The 19,751-nt window shown below is 31.3% G+C and overlaps 1 protein-coding gene and 1 non-coding gene across 2 annotated transcripts; both read left to right on the top strand.

Annotated features, from left to right (window-relative positions):
- The first annotated feature begins 1,229 nt into the window (after window positions 1-1,229).
- On the top strand, window positions 1,230-7,536 carry LOC101212062 (TMV resistance protein N). The gene is made up of 6 exons (XM_011651806.2): window positions 1,230-1,848; window positions 1,967-3,065; window positions 3,186-3,461; window positions 5,314-6,105; window positions 6,187-6,662; window positions 6,770-7,536. The coding sequence occupies exons 1-6, from the start codon at window positions 1,352-1,354 to the stop codon at window positions 7,344-7,346; spliced, it is 3,717 nt and encodes a 1,238-aa protein (XP_011650108.2). The 5' UTR covers window positions 1,230-1,351; the 3' UTR covers window positions 7,347-7,536.
- A 3,486-nt stretch (window positions 7,537-11,022) lies between these two features.
- On the top strand, window positions 11,023-16,695 carry LOC101212305. The gene is made up of 6 exons (XR_004214504.1): window positions 11,023-11,763; window positions 11,982-13,128; window positions 13,226-13,501; window positions 14,179-15,279; window positions 15,359-15,849; window positions 15,963-16,695. It is a non-coding gene; the product is annotated as a TMV resistance protein N (transcript).
- Window positions 16,696-19,751: the final 3,056 nt, after the last annotated feature.

Here is a 19,751-nt window from a genome sequence, read left to right as displayed (position 1 = left end):
GAAGTTTTTTGAAGCTAAAAGAAAAAATTTGTTCTCAAATTTCTCAAACTTGAAGAGCAGATCATTGGGAATGGATGGTAACTAAAAAAAGATAGTCAATTTTGTGATCATATTTGTAAGCACACCTTGAAAACAATGTGTTTTTGAAGACTAGGGGAGTGATATAAGGATATAATTAGATTTGTTGGACAAGTAGTTGGTTATAAATAAGAAGTTGGGGAGGGAAGAAAGGGAGAAGATTTTTGTGAAGGTAATATAGGCTGCAACATTCCTTAAAAGAAAGGCAAAGGCGTGAGGGTTAGGGTTCTATTTAAGTGTTCTCTTGAGTTTCTTTTTACATGTTTGTTCTTTTATATTGTAATTTCTACTGGACACTATCAGAGAGAGAGAGTTGTTTCCATTCCATCACAATATAACATAGACTATATAAAAAATGTCACTGTGAAAGAAGCTTGAAATGAAACTCTTCAATATATCACTGTCAATATTCTCTTCTGGTATTACAAAAAAGCTTGAAATTAAAAGAAGTCAATTTTTATATATATAAAAGACGAAAGTATGTCGATTGTTTGAAGACTATACACAAACCACTCTAAACTCTTTTCCTATAACATTTACCCATTTCTTAGAATCTTCCTTATGCTAATTTTCCAAGAATTAACTAACCTATAAATACACACTTGTTCCCCAGTAACAAAGTAGAAATTAAATAATTGCTATGGTTTTATTTTTCTCTATTGCTATCATTCAAGCCTACATGTAATTGATTAAAGGAAATTATTGTATGAAAAAGTCAAATCAGATCATATGTTGTCTTCAAGTTTATATTTAAGAAAGAAAAAAAAGAAAAAAGAACGACCCTCTCTTCTTTATCCCTAGCTACTTTTGTCTTCTACTTTTGTCCTATTATTTAGAGCCAAAATCCACTTATTGTTATTTGTTTTTGGATGACGAATTTGACAGGCAATGCTAATTCGACATCATGATCAGTAGAATAATATCAAGTATGATGTTATTTAAATTTTAAAAATAAATATTTGTGGCATCAATCTAATTTTAATTTATGAACAATAAAGTTGACAATTGAAGATTTGTTAGGGTGTCACATCAAAAGAAAAAATAGATAAGAAAAAAAGGCTGAATATTGACTTCTAAATTTAACCACTGACTTCAAACTTAGATGGCCTCAAATTAATTATAAATTTAACTTTCTCTTCTTGCATGCAGTATTCTTTTTCTCATTCAGTTTTGGTTTCCATATTTCAAATTCAAACATCTCAAAAGCATTGCTTTGCTACTGCAACAGATTATTATTTTCTTTTTCTTTGCATTTTTTGTTTTTTGTGAGAGGATGGGTTCTTCTGTTGTTGGAGATGAATCATTTTCTTCTTCTCCCAATTTCAATTACGATTATGATGTGTTTTTTAGTTTCAGAGGAGAAGATACTCGCTCCAATTTTATCAGTCATCTTCATATGGCCTTGCGTCTAAAGGAAGTCAACGTTTTCATAGACGACAAACTCAAAAGGGGTGAACAAATTTATGAGTCTCTTCTCAAATTTATAGAGCGATCTAGACTTTCCCTCGTTATTTTCTCTAAAGATTATGCATCTTCAACTTGGTGTTTGGATGAACTGGTGAAAATAATTGAGTGTAAGAAATCCAAAGGACAAGCAGTTTGGCCAGTGTTCTACAAGGTGGATCCATCCGAGGTTCGAAAACAAACCGGTGGGTTTGGGGAAGCATTGGCCAAACATGAAGCTAATAAGTTATTGACCAACAAGATTCAACCATGGAGGGAAGCTTTGACTTTTGCTGCTGGTTTGTCTGGTTGGGATCTAGCAAATAGGTATTTTTTTTTATTTTTTTTTAATCTTTGAAGACTCATTGTCCAAGTGAAGTTTAAATATAATTTATCTACTATTTCCAAATTCTGATTCTTTTTGTATGATGTTACTTTACAACAGCAAGGATGAGGCTGAACTTATCCAAAAAATTGTTAAACGAGTGTTGTCTGCAGTAAATCCAATGCAATTACTACATGTAGCCAAGCACCAAGTAGGAGTTGATTCTCGACTAAGGAAAATTGAGGAGTTGGTCTCTCATATTGGGTCCGAGGGTGTTAATCTGGTGGGGTTGTATGGCATTGGAGGCATTGGTAAGACCACTTTGGCTAAGGCTTTGTACAACAAAATTGCTACCCAATTTGAAGGATGCTGCTTTCTACAAGATGTTAGACGAGAAGCTTCGAAGCATGGGCTCGTTCAACTACAGGAAACCTTACTCAATGAGATCTTAAAAGAGGATTTGAAGGTTATTGTCAGTCGTGATAGAGGAATTAACATCATAAGAAGTAGACTGTGTTCAAAGAAAGTTCTTATAGTTCTTGATGATGTGAATGATCTTGAGCAATTAGAAGCACTGGTTGGTGGGCGTGATTGGTTTGGTCAAGGTAGTAAAATCATTGTGACGACAAGGAATGAACATTTACTTTCTAGCCATGGATTTGATGAAAAGCATAAAATTCAAGAATTGAATCAAGACCATGCTCTTGAGCTTTTCAGTTGGCATGCTTTTAAGAAAAGTCATCCATCAAGTAATTATTTAGATTTTTCAAAGCGTGCTACAAGTTATTGTAAAGGTCTCTCTTTGGCCCTCGTTGTTTTGGGTTCTTTCCTTTGCGGCAGAGCTAAAGAAGAATGGAATGGTATGCTAGATGAATTTGAGAACTCTTTGAGAAAAGATATTAAAGATGTACTTCAATTAAGTTTTGATGGACTTGAAGACAAAATAAAGGATATTTTCCTTGACATTTCTTGTTTATTCGTGGGAGAAGAATACAAGTGTGCTAAAAAAATGTTGAGTGCATGTCATTTGAACATAGATTTTGGAATTATGATACTCATGGATCTTTCACTTATTACGGTTGAAATGGATAGAGTGCAAATGCATGAGTTAATACAACAAATGGGTCGTAGTATAGTTCATAATGAATCATCTGAGCCTGGAAAGAGGAGTAGGCTGTGGTTGGAACACGACATTTGGGAGGTGTTTGTTAATAATTCTGTGAGTAACTCTCTTACCTAAAGTATTGATAATTTACTTATTTTCAAGGCTTCACATGATAAGAAATGTTTGTCAAAGTAAGTTGTAAGTAGTGTTTACTAAATACATGACTTTATGCAGGGAACAGATGCAGTTAAAGCCATAAAGTTGGACTTGCCTAAATCCACAAGGCTAAATGTAGATCCACGGGCATTTGGAAGCATGAAAAATTTGAGATTGCTTATCATTCGAAATGCACGATTTTGTACAAAGATTAGGTACTTACCTAATAGCTTAAAGTGGATTGAATGGCATGGATTTGCTCATCGAACTTTGCCGTCCTGCTTCATTACCAAAAATCTTGTTGGACTTGATTTGCAACATAGCCTCATCAAAAGATTTGGGAAAAGACTTAAGGTATGAAAATGAGGTTTAGTTTCTTCATTGTTTTTCTTAAAAACTTTTAATAGGTAGCTTAATTATATTTTTAAAAAAATCACAAATACATGGATTAGCAAAAATTATCATCGATTAACTCTTGCTAGTCATATATTTTTTAAGAATTACAAAATATATCTATTAACGATAGATTCATCTATCGCACAACAATAGCTCCTACTAGTCATATAATCTATCATTAATAAACTCATATGAGTGATATGATCTATCATGGATAAATTCTAAGAACATCCGCTAATTTTTTTCTAAATTTGTAATTTTTTGTGTTATCCTTTTGAGTATGATAACCATCATGATGCAAAATAATGTATTGGGTAGATTCTTTTTATGTTATGTAACTTACTTGAACTAGATTTGTTGCATACAAGATTGTCCAATTATAATGTGTCCTTAAGTTCCAAAATTTTGATTTTGTTACGTTTTTATCTTTTTTTTAAAAAAAATTAAATTTGATTTAAGATCAAATCAAACTAAAATTTGAAACCAAATTTCCACTATAAATTGACTAAATTACAATTTTGTTGGTAATTAGTTTACAATCTGCTAAATTCAAAATAATATATTTGATGTAAAATTACCTTTTTAACATCTGAGTTTTCATGAATACGTGCCATTGGTCCATAAGTTTTAAAAGTAGACCTTTTTAATTTCAGATTTATAATAATAGAATAATTTGATCCCGTGTTTTCTAAATGTATTCTTTTAGTCCCTAAGTTTTTAAAAATAGGTTTAAAAGACCTTCAAATAATTTTATGCTTTTATTTTAAATAGTTCTATGACATTGTAAATTAGAATAATATATGGCTTCTAAAATTCATATCCTCTCTAAAACTTTTTTTTTTTCTAGTTTTAAATATCATATAATTATTTTAAAAAAACCATAAAGTACTTTTAGGACGTTATAAACCTATTATTTCTTAAAAATCAAGTGAGTAAGAAGATACATTTTTAAAACTCAAGGACCAAATATGATTATTTTTATAAACTTGGATACTAAAATTCATATAATCTCTAAAACTAACAGTTGTAAAAGTGTGTTGTGGCCAACATGTACGTATAGCTCAACTGACATAGTTTTTGTACTATCAATTTTGATATTAGAGGTTTGATTCTCTCATGCTTTAATTACAATACCTTTTAAAAAGAAAGAAAAGTGTTGTTATTTTATGGGGCATTTGTAAAAATAGCAAAAACTTTTATGATAATGGGGTTTATATCACTACATTTTCTAAATTACAAAAGTAACAAATTTAAAAGCAAATAGTCCTCTGATAGCTGTATGATATATTTAATTAATTGTCATATTTGTCAAAAAGAGGTGCTATGAAATGCTTTTTTTCTAATTTTTTTTGTCATCTAATGCAATTTTCCTTATTATATATGCAATATAATAGTTGTGGATTAATGCAAATAGATGATTAATCTTGATATGCAAATCGATTTACTTTTGTATATGGAGTTTTATTAGTTTGCCTAAATATTAATTAATGGTTATTATAGATTTTTTTTAAGGAAAATTTACATAAGCAGAAGAAAATGGAAAGTATTTACATCCTATCCTATAGAGAGAAAATGGATACTTTAGACTTGATTAAAATTTTGGTTATTTATTTTGGGCTTGGATTAAAATTTTGGACGGTAAATAGTTTGGTAATTCTTCTATTTTAAAAATTTTCCTTTTTTTAACATATATTCTATATATTTTTCTATATTTACAATTATTGTTTTAGCCAATATTTTATCTAAATTTTGTTTGGTATGCCAATTACATACCCATTTTTCTTTTGGTTTCTTTTCCAATGTGTTTTAGGATTGTGAAAGGTTGAAGTATGTTGATCTTAGCTACTCTACTTTATTAGAGCAAATTCCTGATTTCACTGCAGCATCAAACCTTGAAGAGTTGTATCTCATCAATTGCACAAATTTAGGAATGATAGATAAGTCTATTTTCTCTCTCAATAAGCTTGTTGTCCTAAACTTTGATGGTTGTTCTAACCTTAAAAAGCTTCCAAGAGGCTACTTCATGTTAAGTTCTCTTAAAGAATTGAATCTCTCTTACTGCAAAAAACTTGAGAAAATTCCAGACTTATCTTCAGCATCAAACCTTACGAGCTTGCATCTCTACGAATGCACAAATTTAAGAGTGATTCATGAATCTGTTGGATCTTTGGATAAGCTTGACCATTTGAACCTTAGACAATGCACTAACCTGGTAAAGCTTCCAAGCTATCTTAGGTTAAAGTCTCTTCGATATTTATCACTTTCTGGGTGTTGTAAGCTTGAAAGCTTCCCAACAATTGCTGAAAGCATGAAATCTTTAAGGTCCTTGGATTTGGATTTTACTGCCATAAAGGAGTTACCTTCATCAATGGGATATCTTACCAATCTATCTCGATTAAACCTTGACAGTTGCACAGGCCTCATCTCCCTTCCCAATACAATTTCTTTGTTAATGTCCCTATTGAAACTTGACTTAAGAAATTGCAGGTCTCTTCAAGAAATTCCGAACCTTCCTCAAAACATACAAATTTTGAATGCGAATGGCTGTAAATTGGTGGGTAAAAGTCCAGATAACATTGGGGATATAATATCAAAAAAACAGGTTCTGTTTCTTTCCATTCAATTTGTTATGATATTTTGTAAAAAGTTTTATGCATATCAAAATTCTTCAATTATTTTGTAGGACCTCACATTGGGTGAGATTTCAAGAGAGTTCTTACTAACAGGCATTGAGGTTCCAGAATGGTTCAGCTATAAGACTACATCAAATTTAGTGAGTGCTAGCTTTCGTCACTATCCAGACATGGAAAGAACTTTGGCTGCCTGTGTTAGTTTCACAGTGAATGGAGATTCATCTGAAAGAATTTCATGCAATATATTCATCTGCAATAGACTGCATTGTTCTTTTTCAAGATCATTTCTTCCATCAAAATCAGAATATGTGTGGTTAGTGTCAACTTCTCTAGCTTGGGGTTCCATGGAGGTGAATGATTGGAAAGAAGTTTTGGTTTGGTTTGAGGTTCATGATGAGGTAAATACAAGTATAAGAAGATGTGGTGTCCATGTCACTGAAGAGCTCCATGGGATAATACAAATGGATGTCAAGTGGCCGGTGGTAAATTATGCTGATTTTTATCAACTGGAGAAATTGCAAAATCTGTAAGTTGATTGTTTACTCTTTTTTTTTTTTTTTTTGAGTGAAAGTAGGATTAGGTTAATATATGGACCGATATGATAATATGTTGTTTTAACTTAATGGCACACAGGGATATTGAGGATCTTCTTGTCAAACGCTTTTTTGAAGAAATGTCCTCCTTGTCAAATTGCAAAGCAATGTTGCATGCAGGAAGTTATGCTCCAGAAGCAATAATTGGTTCCAACGTACAACCTATGGTTTTCCCGTTGCACGTATCATATAATGGTGATACAGTGATATGTGGAATGGAAGGCATGGCAAAAACTGCACTAGCCAACTCTGTATGCAACAAATTTAATTGGTCATATGATAATGATTGGAGACAACCTTTAGATAATCCTACAAGCTTTTACTTGGTCGAAGAATCACAGTACCGTTTCATGAGATATTCGGGCCTCGACAAGCGTGGAGGTTGTAAAAAAGGGACCAACATTATCGCAAACCATAGTACAATTACATCATCCAAAATGTATTACATATACTTTGAAAATTTGGATGATAGAGTATACAGATTTGTAAGTGCATGGGCTATAGCAAAGCCTCGTTGGATTGAGATTTACAGATTTGAAGATCATGATGTTGCAAGAAATCATCATTTCATTATTAGAAGGGTTGATCCATCCTTATGGCAACCCTGGGCCCGTTGATCCACCCTCAAATTAATTTTCCAAGTTTGTGTTGCAAATGTTTAAATTACTTACCAGTGTCTTTAGAAAATGGTAGAAGGTGGCCACACCTAATTTTTGTTTATCTATACCCCTATGTACTCTATATGTTTACAATCTAGAAACAGAGCCATAAAATCAAATTGAGATCCAGAATTATTTTATTGTTCCATGCATGTTGAAGCATAAACAATCCTAAACATATTTATATTTATTTGGGGCACCTCAAAAATATCAGAATAAGTTATAATAATTAATCCTAAACACACTTTATTATTTGTAAAAATGACAAAAAAATGAAACTCAGTCCACACATCAAAAGGTGAAATGTCACAAATACCTTTGTTACTAATATACCTTTGATACACCTTATACACGTCTGATACACTTAATACTCATTGATACACCTGATACTTTTTTATACACCCGATACATTTGATTGATACATTTGATGCATCTGGTACTGTTTTATACATTCGATACCTTTTGATACACACCTGAAATATCTTGATACACATTATAATACTCCTCGTTACACTTGATTCTTCTTGATATATTTGATACCACTTAGGCTTTGATACTTAAAGACTTCATTTATAAGTTTGATACACTGCTAATAAACTTGTTATGCTTCATTGGAACACTCAACAAATTTAAATTTGATATGTTTGATGTACATGATATGTTTGATACACCTGATGCACTACAGATACATTTAGTATTCTTCACTTATACAATTGATTGATTAAATGCACGTGATATGCTTGAAGTCCTACTTATATATACACTTGATGTACCATTGATATACACTTGATGTACCATTGATATACACTTGTAAATTTGATTCATATATTCGATAATGATTTACTTTATTGATATTTTGTAATAATATTTTGTTGTTATACTTGATAATGATATACTGAGTTACATCATTCATAAACTTAATAATACTCTAATGAACTGCATAAAATTTGAAAAAATGAAAATCACGTAGTAAGTATATTAACCAACTAATACATATAATATAAGTATATCACAACACTGATATATACAAAACTGAGACAAAATAAAACCAAAACAAAATTAATATAAAAAAAATCATTTGAAATCAAATTCAACTCAAAATACACGTGGAAAAAAGTAAAAAAAAAAAATCACAAATGAAGGTAAATTACTCCGATCAACAACCACTATATTTCATATTACAATTATTGTACTATTAATATTCTAAAATTAAGATTAAGACCGAAAGAATAAATAATTTTTGAGAAATTGCATAGGATAACATTTTGAGAATATTAGCAATTATAGCACATTGTTTTAGAATTTTGCAAATATGACAAAATATCTTAAATTTGTTATTATTCCTAAACTACCATTCAATAACTTATTTTTCTTCCTATTTTTTTTCTTCCTCTTTTGAATGCTCTACTAATTATTTATTTATTCTTATACTAGAAAAATTATTTATTCTTTATGTCTTAATCTTAATTTTAAAATATCAATAGTACAATAATTGCAAAATGAAATATAATATAATGGTGGTTGATTGAAGTAATTTAACTTCATTTGGGATTTTATTTTATTTTCTTCGATGTGTATTTTGAGTTGAATCTGATTCCAACTGATTTTGTTTTATGTTTTTACATTAATTTTTTGGTTTTACTTTGTCTCAGTTTCGTATATTAGTCTTGTGATATACTTATATTATATGTATTAATTTGCTAGTATAGTTAATGCATGTTTTCATTTTTTTCAAATTATGTAGTTCATTAGAGTATTATTAAGTATATGAATGATTTAACTTAGTGTATCATTATCAAGTATATGAATAATATATTGTTAAAGCATATCAGTAAAGTGAATCATTATCAAATTAATATATGAATCAAGTTTACAAGTGTATATCAATAGTATATGAAGTGTATAAATAGGAGTTCAAGCATATCAGGTGCATTTAATACTTGTCCCAATTTCCTCTTTAGACTTCTTCCAGAATTCCTGTGCTTTAGGGCAGTGGATGAAGGCGTGGTTCATATCCTCATTTGGTGATTTGCATGATACACACCAATTTGGATTCAGGCATAAAGTTGGAAGTCTTTTCTTTTTCATTTGGCATTTGAAAATTTGAATGTTAGAGAGAATATAATTAAGGGACATGGGTTAGAGCAGAGCGTTGGATTAAATCTGATTATTCAGAAGGTGGAAGTGTAAAAGGAAAGTATGATTTTGCTATTAAAATTAAGAATTGATCAATCCTTATGGCACACTTGCATGGGGGCTCATGATGTATATCCTCAACTCAACGTATCAAAGAAAAATTCAATGAACTGCATTGTATTCTTCGGATGACTCGTACTAGAAGTAGCATTTCCCCAAATTATATATTGTTAAACGTCAAAACATAAATCCATTGTTCATCAGATCTTAGTTTGAAATCCCCCAACATATGAATGCTAACATTTAGAGTAGACATATAAATCGGTTATCAATTGGATAATGATAAAAGGGAACTAGAACTTGAGCTTTTGAAGGAAATGCATTTTGTCTCATAAGCAATATTCTATTTTATTATTGTTCGGACAACAACTCCACCAAATATCTCTACAATGGTACGATATTATCCACTTTGAGTATACATCCTCATGATTTTGCTTTTGGTATCATCCTAAAAAGTCTCATACCAACGAAGATAGTTATCCTTACTTATATATTCGAGATCATCCTCTTATTTAAAGAATGTGGGACTATGGTTAGATTCACACAAGAAGTCAAATTTATATATATATAAAAAAGGAAGTATAATATATAGTCTCGATTGTTTGAAGACTATATTACACAAAACACTCTAAAATATTTCCCTATAATATTTAGGCATGCATTTCTTAGAATCTTCCTTGAATTTTCCAAGAATTAACTAACGCATACACGCTTGTTCCCCGTAACAAAGTAGAAATTAAATAATTGCTATAGTTTTTTTTTTCTTTCTTTTGCTATCATTCAAACCTACTACATATAGTTGATTAAAGGAAAAATATTGTATTAAAAAGTGAAATCAAATCATCTTTTGTCTTCAAGTTTATATTAAAAGAAGCAAAAAAAGAACCCTGTCTTCTTTATCCCCTAGCTACTTTTTTCCGATTATTTATTTAGAGCCAAAATCCAGTTATTGTTCTTTGGTTTCGGATGACGAATTTGACAGGCAATGCTAATACGACATTATGATCATTATAATTATAATGTTAAGTATGATGTTATTTAAAGATAAATATCTGTGGCATCAATCTAACTAAATTGAAAATTTATGATAAAATTGGCTTTTCTGAGAAGTCGGTTAAATATACAAAAAAACAGACAAAGATAAAAGAGTGAATATTGACTTCTAAATTTAACCATTTACTTTCTACTGTTATTTTTTCAAAACACAAACTCAATTTTCGAAAACTAAAATTAGTATTTAAAAACTTGTTTTTACTCATGGAATTAGCTAAAGTCCAAATTGTTACTCAAGAACAAAGAAAAACTACAGTGAGAATTGGAGGAGAAAATAAGTTTTGTTTTCAAAAATCCTAAACTAACAGCCAAATGGTTATGAAAGGAAGTGTTAGTTTTTTAATTTCAGTTTTCTAAAAAATAAAAACCATACATGTGAACCAAATATGAACTCTACAAACAGACTTCCCACCTTCTTGACTTTTATGTTCCATTCAATTTAATTACGATGTTGATGGAAAAATGGGAGAGGTAGAGAAAAGTCTTTGGATGAAAGTGGAAGCTGTACTGTATCAATCAACTTCTTTACTGGCGGTGCCAACTGAATCAAATTATATTGAGAGTTGAAGCGTCTGATTTTTTCTCTTTATCTAATACATCATTCTTCAATTTTTTTCTCTTTTGTTTAGTCTTGGTCTTTCTTTCTGATGGATTCTTCCACTGTTGCAACAGAATCACCGACTTTCAAATGGACTTATGATGTGTTTTTGAGTTTCAGAGGAGAGGATACTCGCACCAATTTCACCAGTCATCTTGATATGGCCTTGCGTCAAAAGGGTGTCAATGTCTTCATAAACGACAAGCTCGAAAGGGGTGAGCAAATTTCTGAATCCCTTTTCAAATCTATACAGGAAGCTTCCATTTCTATTGTTATATTCTCTCAAAATTATGCATCTTCTTCCTGGTGTCTGGATGAGTTGGTGAACATAATTGAGTGTAAGAAATCCAAGGGCCAGAATGTTTTCCCAGTTTTCTATAAGGTGGATCCGTCCGATATACGAAAACAAACTGGTAGCTTCGGAGAAGCACTGGCCAAACATCAGCCTAAGTTCCAAACAAAGACCCAAATTTGGAGGGAAGCTTTAACTACTGCTGCTAACTTGTCTGGTTGGAATCTAGGAACTAGGTATATATTTTTACAGACATTTTTTTTTTCCATTCCAAATTTCATTTTTATGCCCATGATTTGTATGTATGTACGTATGTATGTATTTACGTATGTATGTAAATAAGCACACAGACCAAATTTTAATTTTAGAAGATTCATTCTCTCTCAAGATGCAATTTAATAATTAAATGTGTTCATCCCTTTTAATTTTGGTATGATTATGCACTTAACAACAGGAAGGAGGCTGATCTTATTGGAGATCTTGTTAAAAAAGTGTTGTCTGTATTAAACCGCACTTGCACGCCCTTATATGTAGCTAAGTATCCGGTTGGAATTGATTCTAAACTAGAATATATGAAGCTTCGTTCACATAGTCTTTTTGAGAAGAGCAACAAATTCCATTATCGAAAACAACATGAGTATGAGTCTGATACTGGTGTTTACATGGTGGGCTTATATGGCATTGGAGGCATTGGTAAGACAACTTTGGCTAAAGCTTTATACAACAAAATTGCTAGCCAATTTGAAGGTTGCTGCTTTCTATCAAATGTTAGAGAAGCTTCAAAGCAATTCAATGGCCTTGCTCAACTACAGGAAACCCTACTCTATGAGATCCTAACGGTTGATTTGAAGGTTGTCAACCTTGATAGAGGAATTAACATCATAAGGAATAGATTGTGTTTGAAGAAAGTCCTTATAGTTCTTGATGATGTAGATAAGCTTGAGCAGTTAGAAGCATTGGTTGGCGGGCGTGATTGGTTTGGCCAAGGCAGTAGAATCATTGTGACGACAAGGAACAAACATTTACTTTCTAGCCATGGCTTTGATGAAATGAAAAATATTCTAGGATTGGATGAAGACAAAGCTATTGAGCTTTTTAGTTGGCATGCTTTCAAGAAAAATCATCCATCAAGTAATTATTTAGACCTTTCAAAACGTGCTACAAGTTATTGTAAAGGCCATCCTTTGGCTCTCGTTGTTTTGGGTTCTTTCCTCTGTACCAGAGATCAAGTAGAATGGTGTAGTATATTAGATGAATTTGAAAACTCTTTGAACAAAGATATCAAAGATATTCTTCAATTAAGTTTTGATGGTCTGGAAGACAAAGTAAAGGATATCTTTCTTGATATTTCTTGTTTACTTGTGGGAGAGAAAGGTAAGTACGTTAAGGATATGTTGAGTGCATGTCATGTAAATCTAGATTTTGGAATTATAGTACTCACGGATCTTTCATTTATTACGATTGAAAATGGCATAATGCAAATGCATGATTTAATAAAACAGATGGGTCATAAAATAGTTTGTGGTGAATCTCTTGAGCTTGGAAAGAGGAGTAGGTTGTGGTTGGTACAGGATGTTTGGGAGGTGCTTGTTAATAATTAAGTGAGTAACTCTCTTTAACATACTTATTTATAATATTTCAAATAACGAAGAAGGTTTGTGAAATGTTGTTAAGTTACTAAATATATAACTTTTTCAGGGAACAGACGCAGTTAAAGGCATAAAGTTGGACTTTCCTAATTCCACGAGGCTGGATGTGGATCCACAAGCTTTTAGAAAAATGAAAAATTTGAGATTGCTTATTGTTCAAAATGCAAGATTTTCTACAAAGATTGAGTACCTACCTGATAGCTTAAAGTGGATTAAGTGGCATGGATTTCGTCAACCAACTTTTCCTTCGTTCTTCACTATGAAAAATCTTGTTGGACTAGATTTGCAACATAGCTTCATCAAAACATTTGGGAAAAGACTTGAGGTAAAGTTTATTTCTATATATGCAATAAATGGGTAACTTACATTTTAAAATAATTCACAAATAACACAGACCTATAATAATAGTTTTGGAATGTAAGGAGTTTTTTGTGGCGTTAAGTTGGGATATGATGATGTGGAGTTTATATTGTCTATGTGTGTGGTGGAGAGTTGCTTTTTCTAGGTTCATATGTTTGTACTTAGGATGCAGAGTTGAGTTAAGGTATCTATATGCAATTTTTTGAATTATAAATAATTTGTTTTTTTATAACTATTTCTTTTTTAAATTTCTTTATTAAATACTTATATATATATATATATAAACATTTTTTAAAATAGCAAAATAAATTAAAATATTTACAAGCTATAGCAAAATTTTGGATTCTATTAATGATAGTCATTGATAAACTTCTATCACCGTAGTATATTAGTGATAGAATTTAAAAATTTTGCTATAAGTTGTAAATATTTTGTAAAATTTGCTATTTTTTAAAATTTCTCCCTTATTATTAGTTTGCCTAAATACTGATTAATGCTTATTTATAGAATTTTTTTACCTATATTATTCTATAATTTTTTATATTTACAATTATTGTTTTAGGCACTGATTTATCTAAATTTTGTTTGGTATGCTAATTACATACCTCTTTTCCTTTTGGTTTATTTTCCAATGTGTTTTAGGATTGTGAAAGGTTGAAGCTTGTTGATCTTAGCTACTCTACTTTCTTAGAGAAAATTCCTAATTTCTCTGCAGCATCAAACCTTGAAGAGTTGTATCTCTCCAATTGCACAAATTTAGGAATGATAGATAAGTCTGTTTTCTCTCTCGATAAGCTTACTGTCCTAAACCTTGATGGTTGTTCTAACCTTAAAAAGCTTCCAAGAGGCTACTTCATGTTAAGTTCTCTTAAAAAATTGAATCTCTCTTACTGCAAAAAACTTGAGAAAATTCCAGACTTATCTTCAGCATCAAACCTTACGAGCTTGCATATCTATGAATGCACAAATTTAAGAGTAATTCATGAATCTGTTGGATCTTTGGATAAGCTTGAAGGTTTGTACCTTAAACAATGCACTAACCTGGTAAAGCTTCCAAGCTATCTCAGCTTAAAGTCTCTTCTATGTTTATCACTTTCTGGGTGTTGTAAGCTTGAAAGCTTCCCAACAATTGCTGAAAACATGAAATCTTTAAGGACCTTGAATTTGGATTTTACTGCCATAAAGGAGTTACCTTCATCAATTAGATATCTCACTAAGCTTTGGACATTAAAACTTAATGGTTGCACAAACCTCATCTCCCTTCCCAATACAATTTATTTGTTAAGGAGTCTTAAGAATCTTCTTCTTAGTGGCTGTTCTATATTTGGAATGTTTCCCGATAAATGGAACCCAACCATCCAACCAGTATGCTCTCCTTCAAAAATGATGGAAACTGCTTTGTGGAGCTTAAAAGTTCCCCATTTCCTAGTACCAAATGAAAGTTTTTCCCATATCACTTTGTTGGATCTTCAGTCTTGCAACATATCAAATGCAAATTTTTTGGATATTTTATGTGACGTTGCTCCTTTCTTATCTGATCTACGCTTGTCCGAAAACAAATTCTCTAGTTTACCCTCATGTCTCCACAAGTTCATGTCGTTGTGGAATCTTGAATTAAGGAATTGTAAGTTTCTTCAAGAAATTCCAAGCCTTCCTGAGAGTATACAAAAAATGGATGCCTGTGGTTGTGAATCGTTGGCTCGAATTCCAGATAACATTGTGGATATAATATCAAAAAAACAGGTTTGCCTCTAATTTCCATTCGATTTATATTCTTACCTTGTAAACAAATTAATGCATTGAGAATTTTTGTTCTCTATAGGACCTCACAATGGGTGAGATTTCAAGAGAGTTTTTATTAACGGGGATTGAGATTCCAGAATGGTTCAGCTATAAGACTACATCCAATTTGGTGAGTGCTAGCTTTCGTCACTATCCAGACATGGAAAGAACTTTGGCTGCCTGTGTTAGTTTCAAAGTAAATGGAAATTCATCTGAAAGAGGTGCCCGGATTTCATGCAATATATTCGTCTGCAATAGACTCTATTTTTCATTGTCAAGACCATTTCTTCCCTCAAAATCAGAATATATGTGGTTAGTAACAACTTCTCTAGCGTTGGGTTCCATGGAGGTGAATGACTGGAATAAAGTTTTGGTCTGGTTTGAGGTTCATGAAGCACATAGTGAGGTTAATGCAACTATAACAAGGTATGGTGTCCATGTCACTGAAGAGCTCCATGCGATACAAACGGATGTCAAGTGGCCGATGGTAAATTATGCTGATTTTTATCAACTGGAGAAATTGCAAAGTCTGTAAGTTGATTCTTTACTTGTTAGTTATTTACTTTTTTTTGTTTGGAGTTGAAGTATGATAGATCTCAAAGGGGAGATGTGTATGTTATGATTATGTTTGTTTAATGGCATAGGGATATTGAGGAACTTCTTCTCAAACGCTTTTTTGAAGAAATGTCGTGCTGGTCCAATTCCCAAGCAATGTTATATGCGGCAAATTATGATCCAGAAGCAATAATCGATTCGAATATACAACCTATGATATTTCCATTGCACGTAACATATAATGGTGAGACATTTATATGTGGAATGGAAGGCATGGGAGACACTACACTCGCCAACTCTTTATGCAATAAATTTAATTGGCCAAATGACAACGTTCGGGCAAGAGAAGCTTTAGATAATTCTACAAGCTTTTTGCATTTTCGAGGAGGAAAGTTTAATGGAGGTTCCTGGTCATCGTCCCACCACCGTAAGCGTGGAGATGGTGAAAGAGGAACCAATATCACAACCCGCACAATATCCTCCAAACGCTATTTGATACTCTTTCATAAAGCGGGGAGCTATGATGATTTATTTAACTTTGCTGGTAGCCACCGTTTGATTGCAGGTTCTCGCAGTTATGACAGTCTTAACGGAAGAGGTGATGTTCGGCTTCTGATTGAAAGGGTTGATACATCCTTGCTCTGAAGCTCACTTTTTAGTAAAAATTTACATTTAAACACCCTTTTAATCTTTTTTTGGAGCTTGTATATATTAATTTAAACTTTATGATAATTAATATCAATTTAAACACTCAATTAAATATAGTGTGAAACTTATTAGTAAAATTCTAAATTGCTATTAAGTGAATCGATTCAAACTCTTTATTAAGATTGCATTTGACCAGGGTATTCAATATCTTCACTTTCTCCCCTCTGCTAGCTAATGATAGAGACACCAATAACGATGTTAAACCAACGGTAACCTTCGGTTGTATGAATTTTCAAATGTCTATATTTAGGGTTACTTGCATAAAAATGGCAAAAAAAAAAAAAACCTAACATAAAAGTATACATAGCACACGTATAAAATAATTGCATATAAACACGAAAATAATGAAAGACAAATACCCACGTCCAACCACCATTTTGGACCTTCTTGTCGAATTTCTCAATTTGAAAGATATCATCAATAGCATCTATATCATTGATAATTTGCTATCGGTGATATATATGCTAATACTGACTAATAGCTTTCCTATCAACTGAGAAATGATTATTTCACACACTTCTTTTCTATTATTTTATGTTGAAAGCTATCACTAATAGCTACTATTAAGTGAATATCACGAATAGTTGTTATCGGTTATTATCACCAATATCTACTATAAGTGATAACTTGTCATCATTACAATTTTTTTTTTTTTTTACGTTTTCTAAAATTGAAAGCTATCATTGATAGCAATTGAGAGAACTCCTAATGCCACTAACATCGCAGTTGGGAGTTCTCTCATTTCTCCGGACGAGGACTTGGTTGCGTCAGGAGTTTTCCTTTAAAAAGTCATCTGGCCACATTTGTAATCCAATAGATCTGGGAAGGGAAGAAGAAAGGGTTTTGATAAAAACAAAAATGGTGTCTCCGTTCTCTGCCCTTTTCTTCTGATGTCGCTACCCTTTCTCTTTTGGTATGTAATAAGCTAGATTGTATTTTTCCCTAAAAGTCCCTTCGTTTCCTAAAATCATGAATATTATTGCCTATGTATGAATTTAACAAGAATTTTATGATTTTAAATAGGTTTTACTTTAAAGCTGAGGGGATTTTTTTAGGTTTATTAGATTTTTAGATTTTTTTTACTTTTTCAATAATGAGTAGTATTTTAATTTGCTCGTTTTACTAGCGTTCTTTACAAGATGTAGCATTCTTTACAAGATGTATAATGGTATTTTGAATCTGATCAAGCGTGCCATCAATGTCGACTTTTGTAAGATTTATTCCGGTTTTTAGAATGTATGTGAATATGGTGATTTACGGTAATAGACTAAATGATTTTAAAATAATCTTAATTAGTTTTGGACTCATATTTTCTTATTAAACTTCTAGTTTCTGTTAGTTAAGATGGTTATCTGTTCATTTGTGTAACAACTCGTTCATGCTTGTTTCTGAAACTTTATAGTTGTTGATAGATGAATGTTAAGGCTTTATATAAGAATATGGTTTTTTTTTTTTTTTTTTTGGCTAATTGATGCTACTTAAATTTGTTTGTATCCTTTCTCAGTCAGAAAGCTGATTTCTCTTTATACAACTTATATCTCCATCAATACTAACTCATTTCATTATGTAAGGTATTTAAAATTAAAAAAATAAAAGATCTCCCGACGTGCAACATGATGCGTTGGGAGATCATGGAGAACTTCCAACGCCACGACGTCGAAATTGGTAATATTATGACATTATATGGATGATGTCAGGAGTTCTCCATGATTTCTTGATGCATCATGTTATATTTCAGTTAATAGTTGACTCTCTTCTGACACATTTTTCCTAAACTTCAATCCCGACGGGTGGTCTTTATGCGTCAAAAGATCCTTTTCCAACACATTTTTGTACATCTTTCAACACACGTTTGTACGTCGGGAGATCATTTTTTTCTTATAGTGATGGTATCAGTTGCTATAGTTAGTTGTTATCTACTATCGTGATAGCTTTCAATTTAAGAAAATGTGATTATCAGTTGCTATCACTAATATCTTCTAATCAACAATGTTGCTATCAATTGATATTCCTAATAGCTATTATAAGTAATTTTTCTAAATTGCTACCAACTAAAAATGATATCACTAACATAATTATCAATGACTGCATTAGAAGGATATCGCTAATAGCAACCATAAGCGATAACATTAGAAAGATATTTTTTATAAGGGATATCTCTCCTTGGTAAACATATCAATTTTGAATTGATAAGGTTTAATTAGGCTATCAATGATATGTTTCTATTGTTATCACCTTATAACGTCTATTAGTGGTAGCAACAGAAAGGATATCATTGATAGCGTCTATAAGCAATATCCCTAAATATGCTACTCTAAAGTGATATTGTGATTGTTTGTTTTTATCATAAATGGACAAAGAAAAGAATTTGAAATAGCATGCTATTGGTAATAGCTTTGAATCACTAATAACATACTATCCATATGATAGCTTCTGTCATTGATAGTACACATGAAATTGATATAGTTGCAACTTTTTTTGTTGAAATAAATTCTTGATTTTAGATTATGCTATCAACATTATTTATATCATTTTGAAATTCAAAGTTCAAGTTATCTTTGATAAATTTATGAAAAACATATTGTTATATTAGACATGATGTCATTGATAGAAGTCATCACTACTAGTATGATATACTAACGTACTATTAATTATAAACATATTGACGTACTATCAATAATGACTTTTATCACTACATCAATAATGGAATTTAAGGCATCACTGATAGAATAAGAGAAATGAAATTTTTCGGCAAATTGGCATTTTATAAAAAAATTTACATATAACTTGTCAAAAATTGTCATTTTTGCAAATATTATTGCCTTGAGCTATAGATTATATTTATTTTCTACATAGTGCAATTTTTCTTTGTTAATATTTGAAGACATCACAAGGTATCCAAATATCTTCTATATTAAAGTAATTTTTATTATTTTAAATAATTATAATATATTTTAAGGGATTTTTAAAAGTAGAATAATTAGGCAAAATTTGGAGCTCATAGCAAATTTTTAACCCAAGCCCAAAATAGATTGTGAAATATCCAAAATGCCCCTGAAAACCTAAATTCCAAAAACTAATCACAATTCTTTTTCCATACTCGACACACAAAATGATATTTTTCTATCAATGATAGAAACTTATATATTTTTATCAATGGTACAAATTGA

The sequence above is a fragment of the Cucumis sativus genome, chromosome 2 (genome assembly GCF_000004075.3).
Source record: "Cucumis sativus cultivar 9930 chromosome 2, Cucumber_9930_V3, whole genome shotgun sequence".
Taxonomy (NCBI): domain Eukaryota; kingdom Viridiplantae; phylum Streptophyta; class Magnoliopsida; order Cucurbitales; family Cucurbitaceae; genus Cucumis; species Cucumis sativus.
Note: the sequence above shows the minus strand (reverse complement) of the source record. Positions and strands in the feature narration are given on the sequence as shown.